At 37.3% G+C, this 17,885-nt stretch overlaps 1 protein-coding gene across 9 annotated transcripts in view; it reads right to left on the bottom strand.

Moving 5' to 3' along the window:
* GOLGA4 (golgin A4) overlaps nt 1–17,885 on the bottom strand; it is a 65,507-nt gene that overhangs the window by 1,953 nt on the left and 45,669 nt on the right. For 6 of the 9 annotated variants that reach the window (XM_027451374.3, XM_027451373.3, XM_027451377.3 and 3 more), the window contains 7 exons: nt 13,594–13,707; nt 12,213–12,233; nt 11,980–12,048; nt 11,295–11,370; nt 9,469–9,572; nt 4,259–4,345; nt 1,438–1,501 (listed from right to left, as the gene is read on the bottom strand). In XM_027451374.3, coding sequence (XP_027307175.1) covers nt 1,472–1,501; nt 4,259–4,345; nt 9,469–9,572; nt 11,295–11,370; nt 11,980–12,048; nt 12,213–12,233; nt 13,594–13,707 — 501 coding nt within the window. In that variant the 3' untranslated portion in view covers nt 1,438–1,471. Of the gene's footprint in view, nt 1–1,437; nt 1,502–4,258; nt 4,346–4,490; nt 6,560–9,468; nt 9,573–11,294; nt 11,371–11,979; nt 12,049–12,212; nt 12,234–13,593; nt 13,708–17,885 lie in introns of those variants that run through there. The other 3 variants (XM_027451376.3, XM_027451375.3, XM_072033286.1) reach the window with 2 other exon arrangements.

Genomic DNA, 17,885 nt, shown 5'->3' on the forward strand with positions numbered 1-17,885 from the left:
GGCCACATCCTACAAAATCCATCTGAAGAGTTTAAGTATAGCCAGCAGGGCTAGGGAGGTGATTGTCCCCTTGTAATCTGCTCTGGTGAAGCCACACCTCAAGTACTGTGTTCAGTTTTGGGCCCCTTGCTACAAGAAGGACATGGAGGTGCTTGAACGAGTCCAGAAAAGGGCAACAAAGCTGGTGAGGGGTCTGGAGAACAAGTCCTATGAGAAGCGGCTGATGGAGCTGGGGTTGTTCAGTCCGGAGAAAAGGAGGCTCAGGGGCAACCTTATTGCTCTCTACAGCTACCTGAAATTAGGTTGTGGGGAGCTAGGGGTCAGCCTCTTCTCACAGGTAAGTAGTGGTAGGACTAGAGGGAATGGCCTCAAGCTGAGCCAAGGGAGGTTCAGGTTGGAAATCAGGAGACATTTCTTAGAAAGAGCAGTCAGGCATTGGAACACATTGCCCAGGGAGGTGTTGAAAGAAAGGCTGGACGTGGTGCTGAGGGACATGGTTTAGTGGGTGACATTGGTGGTAGGGGGATGGTTAGACCAAATGATCTTGGAGGTCTTTTCCAACCTTAATGATTCTATGATCATGCACCACTAAACAACTCAAAATGTAATCCTGGCCAGTGCAGAAAGCACTACCTGTTACTTGCATGTTCTTGACCACTACTGTGTTCATGTTGCTTGTTTATTAAGCTTGTCAGATGCAACCTTTATCTTGAGACATAAATCAACTGTTGCTTTTCTGTAACACTACAGTTAGTTTTGCAGTTTAATCATGAAAATAGGTAAATGAAACTTTCCAAAAAAAGGACAATAAACTGAAAGCATAAAGTTCCACAAATCATTCTCCCTAATCTCGCTGCTCTATCTGCTCTTGATGCCAAGCCAAAGCTCTGATTCAGAAAGGTACTGATGTTTAAAAGTAATCATACCTAATTCCTCTACAAAGAATATTTCACTTATCTTTTTTCAAATAATCAATTCTCGTACTCATAAGATGTAAAGAATCATTTAAAGCAGTACAGGCTCTTTCAAAATCTGACTTATCTATTTGCCTATTTTCAAAAAAAAAAAAAAAAGAAATCAGAAAGTGAATAAAGACAAAACAAAGACAAGTACAATAAAATTCAATATTACATATAATTTAAAATCTGATTTTTCCCCTATAATCGAGAGTTTTGAACCTCAATCAACATTTCATGTTATTTTTATACCTCAAAAAGATTGGTTTTGAATCAGCATTCACCCTTTTCAATCTTGGCTTTGTAAAGCAAAACATGATTAAAAGTAGAACAAATTTTATCATACACTTACAGGACAAAAACGTTTGACAATGTTTTTAACGAACACGAGCATGCAAGAAAAAAAAAAGAGAAGAATGATTACTGTCATACTACAGGTTTCATCTCCAAATAAAACAAGTATATATTAGTCTTCACTCACCCACATGCTAACTAAGCACAGACTGATGGAATATTCAGAAGATACCACCACGAGGTGAGGCAAACTACAAAGCCAGGAAGAAAACAGCTTATTGGACTATGTGGTTAATAGTGTAGGTAAGAACTCTGTGGACATCTACTGCTTATAAATGAGATTGCCACAGTTAGACTATGATATTATGTAGTTAAAAGAAAAAAAAACAAAAAACAAGATTAGTGATACAGATATATTGGTCTAATGTATGTTTATTTACCTTGAAACTTGTTAAAGTTTTCAATAGAAACCTCTTAAACATATGCCCACTGTTTAAGAAAGACCCACCCAGACGTTAAAAGGGTAAGTACTCATAGAAACTTCCTAACATATGCATGTTTATTCTTTCTCAGTAGCATAGATAATTAGCAATTTGCACATTAAAATTTGTTATAAACCTTTTGGCTATAAATGAACATACAAAACCAACTAAGCTTTATGTTAAAAACACACATTCATGTTGTAAGCTTAGACATTTATTACTCATGAGAACTAAACACTGGGTATTTTCAAATACCAATATCATTCTGGTATTGTGTGGAGAAACACTATGATCATGTTAGCAAATGTCAGCAAGCAAACCAACCCCAAACATATCTCTTAACGGAATAATTTATGACAAGTGCTCCACTCTTTTTAGTCTTTAACAGAATTACAAAAGACATGCCACAAATATTAATTTGTCCTTCAGTAAACACTTAACTTTGAAATTGAAAAAAAAATTACTAAGTCTTTCATTAGTTGCATGCAAAACATGCCTTAACATTTGAGTTTCTATTAGATGTCTAATTTTATCTTTGTGGACTTGGAAAGGAGAAAAACTGATAGGCTAGATCTGAGCCAAGAAGGGACTGTGAAACCCAAGAAGTTTTGATCAGGACATTACATTCTTTCAATTATGATATCCTTAACAATCAAAGCATTTGCAGTCTGCAAAGTAATTCAAAGCATGTTCTAGCTAAAATTTAAACCCAAGGACCAAAACTTGTTGAATGAATTGCAACTTGTTGAAAGAAGTTGCAACTTCTCACACTAAATAAAACTTTCAAGTATCTGTTTTAGGAAGACCAGGTTTCAAATACCAAAAAGCTGAAGGGACTGAAAAATATGGTCTATCTCTCTAACTTCATTTTTAACCAACTCAGAAATACTTCTGAAAAGTATTACTGGAGCTTGCCAAAAGAGAAGTGTGTCTTAAGAAAGCAATAAGTATATTTTGTTGTATTATTTCCGAAGCAAGAATAGTGTTAATTTCAAATAATACGGCAGAGATGAACGTTGTTTAAACAAGAGCTTCCTGAGACCATGTTTGGGATGGTCTTGTACAGCTAGAGCTGTACAATTAACAGCATTTACATCATTTCAAAAGTATATTGAACGCTTAAGATAGCAAGACAATCAAGGCTACAAAGTATACAGGAAAATGTTGAAGTATCAAACACTTCCCTCATTTGATACTTCAAGCAGATGAAATGGTTTTTTTTTACATCCGAATTTTAATGCAACTACAACATGTAGTAGTAGCATTATGTAAACTGCAACCACAAGTGAAAATGTTCACTTTTTTTTTCAATTCTGTTCCTAGAAGTGTTAAATATGTACAAAAGGCCTGTAAGAAAAAAATGAATTTTATTCTCTCACTTTAATTCCTAAATGTTTTACTCAGTGACCCACAAAGAGGAGGATCACAATGTTGACTTCAGATACAATGTAGAAAGAGTATTACTGCAGGTTTTGTCTTAATGAAAAATACCTCTGCTACATGAAGTAGTAAGAGTAGACCAGAAATGTTTATGCTCATATATTCTTTTCTTTGTGCTCTGCTTCTCAATCCCAAATTCACCTTTGTGGTAAACACCATTCCATTCTATCCCCCACAAAATCCGTATGTGTGGGGGGGGAGGGGAGGAGGTAAATTAAAAGGAATCATTCTCTATTCAGTGTTCAACCAATTTATTCTCATGTATTTATGCATGTATCTTGCATGCATCTGTGCAAATTAATTGTCATCATTTTACTTCTTCCCTCACAATTGTGCAAGATCCAATATTGCTACAGTACTGCTGAGTATTACTCAGCACTGATGGCAAGACAGAATTGGAGAAAGGGTTTCTGTGCTCTGTTACCAAAGTGTCTAAAATTGTTATTTTGATCTGTCCTTACCGAGAGTGAACCTGACATATTTTGATGTTAAGTACAAAAAAAAAAAAAAAAAGCCAACAAACAACTTACTAGGATACTGACATAAAACTAACCTGAATGTATATATTTCACTTTAATCATGAATATCCCAGATGAGCGAGCTAATCAGTTTTCTGTTCTACAAGCAAACATTGCTCTTGCTTTTGTCAGAAATTTTATCCTAGGGCCATAAAAAAAAAAAAATCTCTTTTTTTTCATGAAAACTGCTATGAATCCACAGAAACTTCTGAGTTTAAGAAACATGAATTTTCTCTCAGACTACTTTTTCAGTATGGAAATTGATCTGCAGAATAGTAGCAGTAACTGAACTTGCTTTGCTCTGTTGTACCACAGCTTTCACAAATATGTTTAAACCAGTGATACGAAATTCTAGCCAAGAAAATATTCTTGGTCTTACCCCCTTTCCCTCCCTTTTTGCTATAAACTCAAACCTACTGCCAGAATTTGACATTCCACTGAACAAGAGGAGGAGATAAGTTATCTTGAATAAGCAAAGGGAGAAAGGGAGACCTAAAGAAAGCTTCCAACTTCTTCTTCTTGCTACCTCATCTCTTTTGCATAAATTCACTTTGCTTACACAACTTACCAATGGTCGAGCATCTTCTCGTTCTAGTATCTTCTGAGTTTGATCAGCTGGGAACTTCAGAACTGTTGTTATAACCTTGGCCATTGTCTAAAACGAAACAGATCATCTATAATCAATTTCATGTGCCCTAAAACGCTTTGCAGTATTTTAAAATGCACTTCGCTTCAGAATACTGGATGCTATTTTTAGTAATGTCAACAGAAAACATGTTGAAAAGAATAAGATATAACCATGAGATTCACATCATACATGTATTTGCATGACATCATACATTATGTGAATTACATGAAAACCATGAAGAGTCTTCATTTCACATTGTCACAAACTGCAGCTACTTTAATATGACGTCAGTTCCATTGTATCTGCTTAAACTCCATTAATGAAGAAATCACAATCATAATGTTGCAAATCCTGCTCCTACCACATTTCAACTTTATATGGTGTTCCTGGAAAGCACATTTGAGGCACACAGCACCTGAAAGAGTCCTTATGAATCCAACTATATTCCTATAGTTCAAGTATTTTGTAAAGAAACAAAGAAATGAAACACTGAGAAAGCAGATCCGAATGTGAGACATGGAACAGCAGTTGTCTAAATATTTTTAGCGGGTACACAGAATGTCATATTTAAATAGCAAACCATTTAGATAGCCTCAGATGGAGTATGTCAAAATGTCAAACCTTTGTGCAAAACAAGCAATGATTATTTCTCTTTTAAAAACAGATTAGCGGAACAAAAAGTTCCAAAAGGCACAAAACAAGGTTCTGCTGACTTTTACAAGAAAGGTCAAAGCAATAACCGCAGTGCAGCTCAAACAGAAGGTGACTGCTACGAAAGCAGTAACTGCTGCTCTTCAAGAATGTGGGTGAGATAAGATTGCTGCACTGGAGGTCTACTGTTTATTACCAGCATCACATGTGGAATGAAGAGGGAGACTGCAGTAACAAAGCAGCCGCATGACAAAAATGACCACAGCTAAAACCAATAGGTAACTCCCTGATTTGCAACAACCGTTTCTGTATATCATTAACTAGGGATAAAAATGAAAAGAAAAAAAAAGTCCTGTTGACCATTTTCAGTTTAAAAACCTTCATTTTGACATATAAATATTTTCTGTAATTTAGAAGTGCCTCTATGGCAGTACCCAGATGCACAGAGGAACATGCTCAGTGTCACAAACTGACAACATGCTTTTCTGACTTCATTTATAAAAAAAACATCACAATTATCTCGGACTGAAAGAAAGCTCCAAGCTTAGAATTATTCCTTATGACATCTTACAACAGAGCTACCGAGAAAGCCCTCTCAACAGTTTTCTACAGGACACAACGGCATGCAAACATTAAGAAAAAATCTACAAACACTGCAAATACTGCATGAAAGCACAGATGCTTTAGATGCTATCTAATACCTTATTTTCTATAGATATGCGTTTTGTAATTCACCACTATCAATGACTTGAAATTTTCCAAGTTCTTGAAGCCACAAGGGAGATTCTAAAACAATTATTCAATACTATTCACAGTTGCATAGTTATTTCTCAAGCAGTCTATTTCACTATAATAGAAACAAAAGCTAATAACTCTAAGTGTGAATACCTACACATATTTTACAGTGCACACACCTCCGTATCTACCTACTGATAGACCCTTAGCTTTAAGGAATACAATAACCAGTCTTGTAAGAGATTCTACCTTGCATCACCATTTCTTTTTCTGCGGTCTATATATTTGGGTAGGCGATCTCCACAAAAAATACTGTTACAATGATATCCATCAGTCTCTCTATAATTTGAGAGGGACTGGTCAAAGGAAGACTCTTCAAAAATCAAAATTGACTTCTATAGAAATATCCCTTGTTATTTCACGATGCACAAAAGCATGTCCAGGTGCCAAAAAAAGATCTGCATGAATTTTTCATCTCTGCTGGAGAGCAGCAAAGCCCAAAGCAGATCTGACAGAACACACTTCTACTCTATTCCATTCTCCCCTGTATCGAGCAGATCAAAACACATTTATTATACACATACAATACTCAGACTGACTTTGAGACCTCATAACAGACTCCAAATAGCATAATGAAGTTACAAGTAGAAGAACCTGCCAAAACAGTCCTCTAGGAATTCTGCAAGACGTAATATTAAGTGTGCAGTACAGCTGGACAGTTCAGCTGTTCACATGGCTGTAGAAAACGTAGTTTTATTGAACCCAATGGTTTGTGCCATGCATCTCCAAATTCAGATATTCTCAACAAGTTGCCAGCTTTTTCCAAGCATGCCATCTTATTTCATTCCATTGGACCTGCCAAGGAAGAGGGAAACAAACAAACAAACAAGATGGGCTGCAGGGAAGGACAACAAAAAACCCCAAAGACACATGTGTACATTGGTCCAACAGTTTATAACGACTGTGACAGGTTGCAGGTTATATAGATTATACATCATGATTCTAATTCCTTAGTGTTAGTCTCCAGCACTTCAACACAAGTGATGCACTCGTTCATTGCTCTGCTCGATACAATTCCAGAATCATTTATCAGGCCACATTGATGGCAAAGTGTCCTGTATAGTTACACAGCTTCTGCTGAACTTCTCTCAAAGAAGAGCAAATCATGCCCATTGAGATCGCTGATTTCACTGCTGAACCACCTTTGAGACATGGAGTATTTATTTGTACTCCAGAAGGATACCCTGCACAAAGGAGAGCCACTAGAATGATCTGGGGAATAGACCGCACATCTTACAAGAGAAAACTAGAAAAAACTGCCTCGCCTGGTCCTGGAAAACCAAAGCGAGGAGGAGGGTATGTCTGCACCAAAGAGGTGTATCTCAGTAGAGATCTTTTAACTCAAGGACTCTGATGGGAATAAAAAAAAAAATGCTTATCAATGCTTAATGAACACATTTAGACTATGTATTTAAACTTTTTATCAATCACATCACCATTGCTCATGGTTCTCCAATTAGCACAGCAGGAAGAAACCAAACAGCTTTCAAGACATAGTTCGGTAAATAAGATAAAACACAATCCTCATGAGAACAGACACTAAGCTCACTTCTACCAGTCACGTGTCTAATGGTTGAACAACAAGCACATGGTATCAGCTTTTAAGTACCATTTAAGGCAAAAGTGAAGAAACCATCAAAATGCCTTCATATTTGAATTAGTAAAATGTTAGCTTTCATTCCATTTAAAATTTCCATTAGCAAATGCCAGTACAACTACAGTCTTGATCAGGACTAGACAATACAAGATTTTTTTCCCATTTTTGTAATATATAAGAACATTTATCTTCACATAAATACTGCTAAGAGGTAATCATATTAGTATGAACACACAACAGAGAGGAATACAATCACATTCAGTTTGAATAAGCTTGTCATTCTCCATCACTTATCTGAATCTAATTTCCCAAAGCTAAAATTTGTAGTGCTTTGAAAGTAGGTTCTTCTGCTTGTTTGAATTAAATGCATCTCCCCATTCGATTATATCAAGTCTAAAACAATGCCTTCTCAAGTTATTGCAGGAACTAAATTTCTTTCCCCTCCCAGGACTCATTCGCTTTTAGGAGCCTGTGTGTAGAAATGTTGTATGGCACCTTCTGGTTCAATACAGTGTATTCTCCAGGACAAATAAATATATATTTATTTATTCGTATTTGCTTAAGTTATGTATTTACTCTTATATGAAAGATATATATGTAAGATGGATATATCTTTTCATCTAAGCAACTGAAAGAATGGCAGAAGAGACCTAAAATCAATTTACTTCAGCATGTTTGTTGCTGTTATTGAACAAGTCAGCTGCAAATTTTAGTATGTCCTTGTTGAAAAGGAAAATAAAATCAGTTTTATTTTCCAAAGGCATTTGTGCTATTTTCCTTCGAGGCATGTACAGTAATATTTTGAAGACCAATAAGAAACATCATTAATGAGTGACAGAAGAGGTTTCAGATAGGTTTCCTTGAATGCAACTTTGCTACTTGCATCAGCTATCTGCAAGAGTCATCCACTGATGCCTCAAGGGTTGGGTGAAATTGAAGCATTGCTGACAAATTCTTTTTAAACATTCTCTCTTGTCTATGTCCTTCACAATTCAAAAACATAACATCCAGCAACGTACATATTTTTCTTTAATGATTTAAATCAGATGCTATTAAAGTAAGAGAGCCATCCTATGAGCCACAGGCTTGTGGAGATAAGCTAACTAATAATACTTTTTTTTTTTTTTTGAGCTGGCATTTACATTTTTAATAAAAATGGAGTTAATATCAAAGTAAGGAAAGGGATAAAAATAAAGAGAAAAAGGGTTCCCATAAGGACAAGAAGTCTTGCACAGACCAAGTTTTATACTGTACACAGCACAATGAGAACAAACCTAATTAACATAGAAACCTGCCTAAAATCTCTCTGCTTAATAGTAGTCCAAATTGAAAGCAGTACTACAAAGAATGGAAAAACTGCAGGGAAGAAAAAAATATATTCATCCACATAGCATCTATCATCCAAGAACAATGTTTGTGTTATGACATACCTCTTTTGAACCTGGTCAATCTCTAAGCATCAGTATTGTTATAAGCTATTAAAATCCCAACTTAGGAATGATTTCACAAGCTTGTCAGCATCCAGCAAGAGCCTACTGTGCAGATTTTCACTGCTTTTAAAAGCAAATTAATACTCTCTAGAGAAGGTATATAGATTTGGGAGCCTTATAAAACATCTTTAAGGAACAGTTAGAGAAGTATTTCACTATCTTCAGAGCTACTAACAACCTATTATTTAATGCAACTCTTACTTAACCCGTTTGTGTCAAGATGACATCAAAAGAATACTTCTGCTAATATAATGCATACCAGCACTCTAAGTACACTAAGCTTGACTGACAACAGGGCTTTTGCTAGTAAAACCATACCTACCTATTGAGTATTAGTCTCCATAACTATCTTGGTGAGAGATTTGATACTCCCTCCTTTTCCCTCCCCAGTCTTCTCCCCTTTTGTTTCCCCTATGCTTCATCTCAGCATGCTGATGAAGTTTGTGAAGATACGGACCATCCCTCTTTGGGTGGAATAAAAAAGCTTGTTGAATCCAGTGACAGTAACAGACAACATGTGATGAATCACAAACACATGGCGTTTCAAATCTGTACAGCAAGGGAGCTCAATTTCATTCTAACCCAGATCACATGTCCCTGTATACAAGTTTCCATACCTTAGTCTCACGACCCATCATATACTCGAAGAGCACTTTCCTCAAGTATTCAAACTCAGTAGGCTCTCCAAAGAGAGAAACGTCAGTATGGTGAAGGTTTCCATCTGTGTCAACAAAAAAATAAGAGTATATTTATACTGAGAGTCACTGACAACAATCTAAGTTACTCTTAGCCAGAAAGTGACTGGAATAAAATGTAATCAACTAAGAAACATCATAGTAGTGACCATAATTATGCCAAATGCCTAAAACTTACTGAGAGCAATTTACCAAAGCTTAAAATAGAATGGATCAGTACATCTACTTCAACAGACTTTACCATGTGCTACTCCTGAAATTTCGTTTCTTAAATGAAAATCTGTGGATCTTTACTTCTTTACTCCTAACAGATGCACTTAAAATGTTTTTGCTTAGATTGTGTCGTTTTTCTTGATTATGAGTTAATTTCAATGTTATGTCAACACATCGGAATTCAGACATTACATGCATTTAGGTTTCAGAGTAAATGCAGAAAAGATGAACTGATATAATAGAGATTCTGAATTTAAGATAGTCAAACAAGTCTACTTAGTTCTGACAGGCCTCAATTTCTGATTTTCTTGTTTGTTTGTAAAAATGCCTTACTTTAAAAGGACGGAAGAACAGCAGTGGAGAAATAGGGGAAAAGCAGATGTAAGAAAAATTGAAATAATTTCAAGTGTTAATATTTTTTCCAGTAAAATACTTTTGATCTGTGTTAGCTATAGGGTTATCAAGGAACCTGTAGAACTGTAGTACTAGACCTGTAGTACTGTAGTACTAGACTATGAGACAAACTTTAGCTATCTCACAAACTACACATAAGACAGGAAATAGAGGATACATATGAAGAAACAAAAAGGAGTACACCAACCTATGACCATGACTCTTTACAGGAGTGTTCTTAACAAATATGGAACAAATATCGACTTGTGCTCTGGAACACAAGTACTATGAGAAGCGGCTGATGGAGCTGGGGTTGTTTAGTCTGGAGAAGAGGAGGCTCAGGGGAGACCTTATTGATCCCTACAGCTACCTAAAAGGAAGGTGTGGGGAGCTGGGGGTCGGCATCTTCTCGCAGATAACTAGCAATAGGACTAGAGGGAATGGCCTCAAGTTGCACGAGGGGAGGGTTAGGTTGGAAATGAGGAGACATTTCTTCTCAGAAAGAGCAGTCAGGCATTGGGACGGGTTGCCCAGAGAAATGGTGGCGTCACCGTCCCTGGGGGTGTTTAAGGAAAGGTTGGACGTGGTGCTGACGGACATGGTTTAGTGGGTGATACTGGGTGATGATTGGACCAGATGATCTTGGAGGTCTTTTCCAACCTTAATGATTCCATGAAATATGAGTCTTATTAAAACAAGAGAGGTAATATTACTGTGATCATGACGTCAGGACAAATCCTACAAATCACAGAAAGATCAGTGAAATTTAGTATTTGTATTGTTAAGATGTTTCAAGACTCATAAATATATATTAATTCAACAAGACAAATAGTTCCCCTCCATCCCATTTTTACTGACACTGCCTATATCATTCCCAATGGGGATACAGAAAGCTTAAGAACTTTGATAAAGTGCTCTTGTAACAGTAAGACATACAAACAGGCATCAAACAAAATGCTACATGATTTGCTCTTTTGAAATCACACACCAACTCTATTACAACAGAAAAGAAAACAGGGACAAGAAGTCATAAAAACATTTTAAGATTGTTTCAAAAAGACCGACATTTTAAAAAGTACTCTAAACCAAAGGGTGTTTTACAAACAAAGAAAAAACTTATGCAACGAAAATTGTGTATTTACCTCTATATGGTGTTCCAACTGATGTGACATAAACTTTCTTCTCATAATTTTTCAGCCGGTCTTCCAGTACATGAATCTGAACAGAGAACAGTCAAGATGAGAACTGGTGCTTTCAAGAAGCTAAAATTCAGAGTAAGAATTTTCAGCTAAATATCATGACATTCTGTTACAGCATTTGCTCTGTAATGAAGGCAAGCATTAAAAAACATGTGTTATTAAAAACTGTGCCTAACTAGCTAAGAAAAAGTGTGTACTTACGTACTTATATACACGAGAGTATCTACAGCTAATTTTATGAATATATGCATATATATCTATATAGACATGATATACACATTTTATACACATAAACATATAAGAGGGTTGTGTTTTTTTTTGCCTAACATCACAAAATATTTGCTTTATAAAAAGAGAAGAAACAATTTTATGAAGTATTTTGTTACATTTTTCATTCATGCAAACATTTTTGATAACTTGCATCAGAAACATCTGGTATTTTCATAGATACAGGATACAGGAATACTTTCAAAAAGATCTGATAGTATAACACAAAACTATTTTACATGCATACTAGTTCCATACTTCCTGTGTGGAGATGTAATACATCATCATTTGAAAGGAACAAAACATTTAATATTGCAAATACAAGTCAAAAAGAATACTTTTCCCTCGTTCAAACCTTTACCTGCTCTTTGAGCTCCTGCTCTTTCAACTTTGAATCATTGACTAGTGTTGTCTTCTGTGCCAGCTGTGCCTGAAAGAACAGCCACATAAACAAACTACTGAAGATATGATAGGTAACTTTTCAATAAACTTTTACGTTTTAATTAATACACAGAAACTTAGGAGTATTCCTAGTTTCAAGTTGCTGTGACACAGCACTATTTAGAAAGCAAAAATCTATAAAATTCAACTTACCTTAAGTTCTGCTATTGTCACCTAGAACAACAACAACAAAATTAGAGGAAAATGCAAATAAGAAAAAAAAAAAAGAATATATTATTCACTGTATACAGGCTAAAAAAATAAAAGACATCAACTCACTGATTAACTGATGATAATAAAAACTGAAATTACCCAATCATACATATATTTATAAAAATAATTGTTAAACAGTATTTATGGGGCGAATTATTTGCACATGTACTGTGTGGATTGCACAAATCTATGTGTGGATTTGTATGCTTAGGCTCAGGTATGTCCAAATCCCTCTCCAGATTTCTCATCTACCTTTGTAAAGCTGTAAATACTCATTATGTAACAAAATTTGTTTCAGACAAACATATCAAGGACAAGTCATGTAAAAATTAAGAAAGGCAAGGAAATATAACATGAACAACAATTCTTGATTTCAATGCACTTCTGAGTAGAACTGAGAAACATATCAAATACCATCACTGGTACATAGATTTGATGTAAGTTTCATGTCCTATCAGTGAATATGTAATCCTGATGATTAATGTATGATACTAAATGACTGCATGTATTTATAGTAGATTTCCACAACAAAGTCAGTAGTGGAACACAGTTAATGGAGAAGTCCTAAAGGCAAAAGATTCAAACACAAGTATTTCTCAGAATCATGGTTAGGGTTTAGAGGTCCATTAAGAATCTTCCTCCATACAAGATTATGCTAGATTATCACCAGCAGGGTGACTATGGTTGATTAAAATTTCTTATGCTTTTCGTGCTATGAGAACACTCATGTCATGGAATACTTAGTAATATAAAGGGTGTTGGAAGTGTACAACAGGGGACAAACATTAGGAGTTCTATTATCTCTTGTCAAAACTAAGAACAGTGAGGTTATCTGTACTGTAAGTTTGTAGTGTCAAATACTTTTTGTGCTTGTTATAAATATATAACAACACAATACTACAATGATGTAATAATGTAAATATTTTTGTACTTGTTATCAAAATGAAAACTAATAATAAGGCTAAAACTAATAATAATGAATTTTCTGATCAATGACAACACCTCATATACTTTTCTTCTTCTCAATGCAATAACAAGAAGTATTTTTATCCATCAAAGAATTCCTCAAACTAAAATCTATTTTCAGAAGGACAAAAAAGCATGCACCCAACTCTTCCTTCAACAAAGGGTTCTCTGTCCACACCTGAGGTACTTAAAGGACTATTTCAATGCAGTTTGGAATTTCAGTTCAAAAAAGTCTCATTAAAAATGACATAATGCAATATCCTTTTGTTCTAAAAGGGCGTCCAGTAAAATCAGCACAAAAAAAGAAGACATTTCACACCTAGAGATATAACAGTAAACATTAATGTCAGCTCACGTTTTCATGGTTTCGATGCTCCTCTTCTGCCATCCTTTGCTTGTATTCCTTTTGCAATTCTTCTAACTGTGCCTGCAACTCATGAACTTTTGCTGTCATTTCTTCTTCACGAGCCTTCAATATACAGGACAAAATACTGGTTACACAATTAATTATCAGCTAACCACTCAAAACCTAATGTCAGCGGAGTGAATGCAATCAAAGAGTTATGCCATACACAGAACAGAGTATGTCTGAAATTCAGTCTAAGGGATAGTTGTACTACAGGACTACAGAAGAGCAAGGAACAACCACAGGAGCTTAACAAGATTTTGCGGGCCTTCAACAATTCAGATTACATTAGATTACAGATATCTTTTTGAAAATTTCAAAAAAGAGTAATTTTTCCCTGGCACTACAACAGCGTTCGAGTGTAATCCACTGTACTGCTGGAGAGATTGTGCTTGCTCATATGACCTTTATAAATGGGACACACAATGATACAGAATTGTCTCTTATACTCTGGAAGTGACAAGAATTTGAATCCTTTTCTCACCAACTCTCCCAAGGATGTTCCTAAAGCATTTTATTTATTTTATTTGTTTTACAGAAACAGCAATCTCCTGTTCACTGAGGAGGTTGGGGAGGGGGCACTGGGCAGCATGGAGGGAAGAAGCAGTGGCAAGAATAGTAAAGAAGGAACAAACATTCCTGTATTGTTTTATGACAGCTAGACGAGTAAATTTATAGGAGAAAAAATAGGATTATCTAATTCCTAGCAATTTAATCCACCTATTTAGCACTTCGCAAAAATAAGTATTTTTTTAAAAATATGTTCCCTCTGGCCTTTTTGTGAGATAACATGTTAGGAAGCTTAAGAAATAGAATTCCTACTCAAACTGCAGATCTCCATTGCTGACCTAAATTAAAGCTTCAGCTTCATTCACACAAACCAGGCATGGCAGTGAGCTGCCTGTTCCGATATGCACCAGACCAAATTTGTGCAATTAATCAACTGTTACTAAGCACTGCTGATCAAAATTTTTCATTCCATGCAAAATCTCTGGAGTACAAACTATACTGATAAAAAATATTCACTGGAAAAGTAACTGGAGAACTAGCAGGCTGGTCCAGCTTTAACAGATTTAGGGTAAGCCGTAAGTAAAAAAAACACAATTATTTCCTTGTAAGGCCACTCTGCACCCTGCTTAAGAATAAGCATCCTCCCCACATTGACTAAGCTGAAAACACAAATCACCACAAGATAAATTAAAAAAAAAAAAAAAAAAAAAAAAGTAGTGAATGGGAAGTCATGGTACCTGAGGCAGTTTTAGAGCCTAGAAGTTTTAAGAATATCCACCTTAAAAACATGGCTCAAACATCATGACCCCCCCCCCATTATTTTCTCTTCATGTGACTTGTGCCCTCAAAAACAGATCAACAATTAAACTTTTCTACAGTTTCTTTTATAGATAGTTATACTGTTCTAGCTAAAAATTCTCAAAATGTAGTATATTCAGTTGTTTCTATTTCTTTTTAAAATAAGAACCTAAATTCTTACATTTTCTAGACTACTGTCCATTCAGATAAATCAAAATTGCATGCACATCATTCTTAGTCAAAGAAGGTAGCTGAAATGCAAAAAAGAAACTCAACTCAAATAATACTTCTGTAAAAGGGGCCTACCTGTAAGATGCTATTTGTATAATCCCCTGAATAGAGATTATGATTTTCAATTTGAAAAATTTAGAGATCATGTGGGATTCTTACATGCTACAGAATCTGGGTTTATAATAATAACCTATTATTCTATGCAGCATCTGGCATACTCTGAGAACACATGAACTACATACTATTTGGATTTAATTGAAGTTATAGACTAAGACTTCAATAAGCCACAGAGCCTATCCCTATTCACATGGAAGACATTATGACAAATGAAAGAATACGTGCCTGAAATTAGTTATTGCATATTTAGCTCAAAGATAGACTTAAGATAAACTAGCTGGAGTACAACATTCAATTTAATTATATACTTTAGTTTACTTATAGCAAAAAGACATACCCCTCGAGTTACAGGCTATGCTGATTTTATAAGTCCTTTAATTAGGGAGATTTTAATGAAATCCTATGTGATAAAAATGCTTATGAAAGATAAGCAAACAGCAAATAAAGCAAGAGAAGTGCCAGGGGAGCACTTCATAAATTAATCATATTAACAGACTGAATTCACCGGATGGGATGGGCCTCACCGGATGGGATGGGCCTCTCTCGGAGAGGGGTAAGGATCTTTGGTCAGGAGTTGGCAGGGCTGATAGATAGGGCTTTAAACTAGAGTCGAAGGGGGAAGGGGCTAAAACCAGGCACGCCGGTGAAGACATAAGTACGCTAGAATCAGAGGGGCTGTGTGCCAGTGAGGTCCTTCGGTTAGATCCACAAGGTGCTGAGTGTAAGGAGACGCACCTGAAATGCTTCTACACAAACGCACGCAGTATGAGGAATAAAATGGATGAGCTAGAAGTCCTGGCCCAGTCCCGCAACTACGACATCATCGGCATAAGCGAAACCTGGTGGGATGAGTCCTGTGACTGGGGTGTTGCGATAGATGGTTACAGGCTCTTCAGGAGGGACAGGCAGGGTAGGCGAGGTGGTGGGGTGGCGATGTATGTGAAGCAGGGGCTGGACTGTGTGGAACTCCAGGTCGGAGATGGCAAAGTTGAGAGCCTCTGGGTAAGGATCAAGGGACGAACGAATAAAGGGGATCTCGTTGTGGGAGTCTATTACAGACCGCCTGGCCAGGACGATAGCGCCGATAACTTATTCTTTACAGAACTAAGAGAGGCCTCGAGATTAACTCCCCTTGTCCTTATGGGGGACTTCAACTTGCCAGACGTTAACTGGGAGTGCCACACGGCTGACACGAGCAAGTCCAGGAGGTTCATGAAGCACCTAGATGATAACTTCTTGGTGCAGGTGCTAACGGAGCCAACTAGGAAAGGTGCCCTCCTTGACCTGTTGCTGGAAAACAGAGAGGGTCTGGTGGGAGATGTGGTGATTGGTGGCCGCCTCGGTCATAGCGACCATGAAGTGGTTGAGTTCAAAATTTACGGTGACAGAAGGAAAAGTGCCACCAAAACCTCATCCCTAGATATGGGGAAGGCGGACTTCAGGCTGCTCGGGGAACTAGTCAGCAAGGTCCCCTGGGAAGCTGCTCTTGAAGGCCTTGATGTCCACCAGTGCTGGTCACTCTTTAAGCGATGCCTCCTAGAAGCACAAGAACAGGTAATTCCTAAATACCGCAAGTCAGGCAGGCACGGCAGGAGGCCGGCGTGGCTGACCAGGAACATTCTTATGGCGATTAGGCGGAAACAGAGAGTGTTTCGCTACTGGAAGGAGGGCCGGGTGACATGGAAAGAATACAGGGATGCTGTTCGTGTTTGTAGGAAGAAAATTCATGTGGCTAAAGCACACCTAGAGTTGAAGCTGGCTGTGTCTGTGAGAGAAAATAAAAAGGGTTTTTTTAGATATGTGAATGGAAAAAGGAGAACTAAAGAATACATAGGGCCGCTCCTTGATAGGGAAGGACTTCTCACAGACGATGACATAGGCAAAGCAGAGACGCTTAACGCCTTCTTTGCCTCTGTCTTCAATGCCGATGATGGGCTTCGGGACCCAGGGTGCCCTGAGCTGGAGGACCGGGACGGTGGGGATGACAAACTCCCAACCGACCCTGAATGTGTGCGGGATTTGCTACTCCACCTGGATCCCTACAAGTCCATGGGTCCGGATGGGATTCATCCCCGGGTGCTGAAAGAGCTGGCGGACGTCATCGCGGAACCTCTCTCAATTATTTTTCAACGATCCTGGGAGTCTGGAGAGGTCCCGGTAGACTGGAAGCTGGCAAATGTTGTGCCGATTTTCAAGAAGGGTCAGAAAGAAGACCCTAGCAATTACAGGCCTGTCAGTCTCACGTCAGTGCCTGGTAAAATCATGGAGAAGATGGTTCTCGAACTTATTGAGGCGCACCTGGGGGACAAAGCAGTCACTGGTCCCAGCCAGCATGGGTTTGTGAAGGGTAGGTCCTGCCTAACTAACCTGATTTCCTTTTATGATAAGATCACCCGTATGCTGGACCAAGGGAAAACAGCTGATGTGATTTTTTTGGACTTCAGCAAGGCTTTTGACACGGTTTCCCATAGGATCCTACTGGACAAAATGTCCAGCATACAGCTAAATAAAAACATCATACGATGGGTGAGCAATTGGCTAACGGGCAGGGCCCAAAGGGTTATGGTGAATGGGGCTGCGTCAGG

The sequence above is a fragment of the Anas platyrhynchos genome, chromosome 2 (genome assembly GCF_047663525.1).
Source record: "Anas platyrhynchos isolate ZD024472 breed Pekin duck chromosome 2, IASCAAS_PekinDuck_T2T, whole genome shotgun sequence".
NCBI classification, from domain to species: domain Eukaryota; kingdom Metazoa; phylum Chordata; class Aves; order Anseriformes; family Anatidae; genus Anas; species Anas platyrhynchos.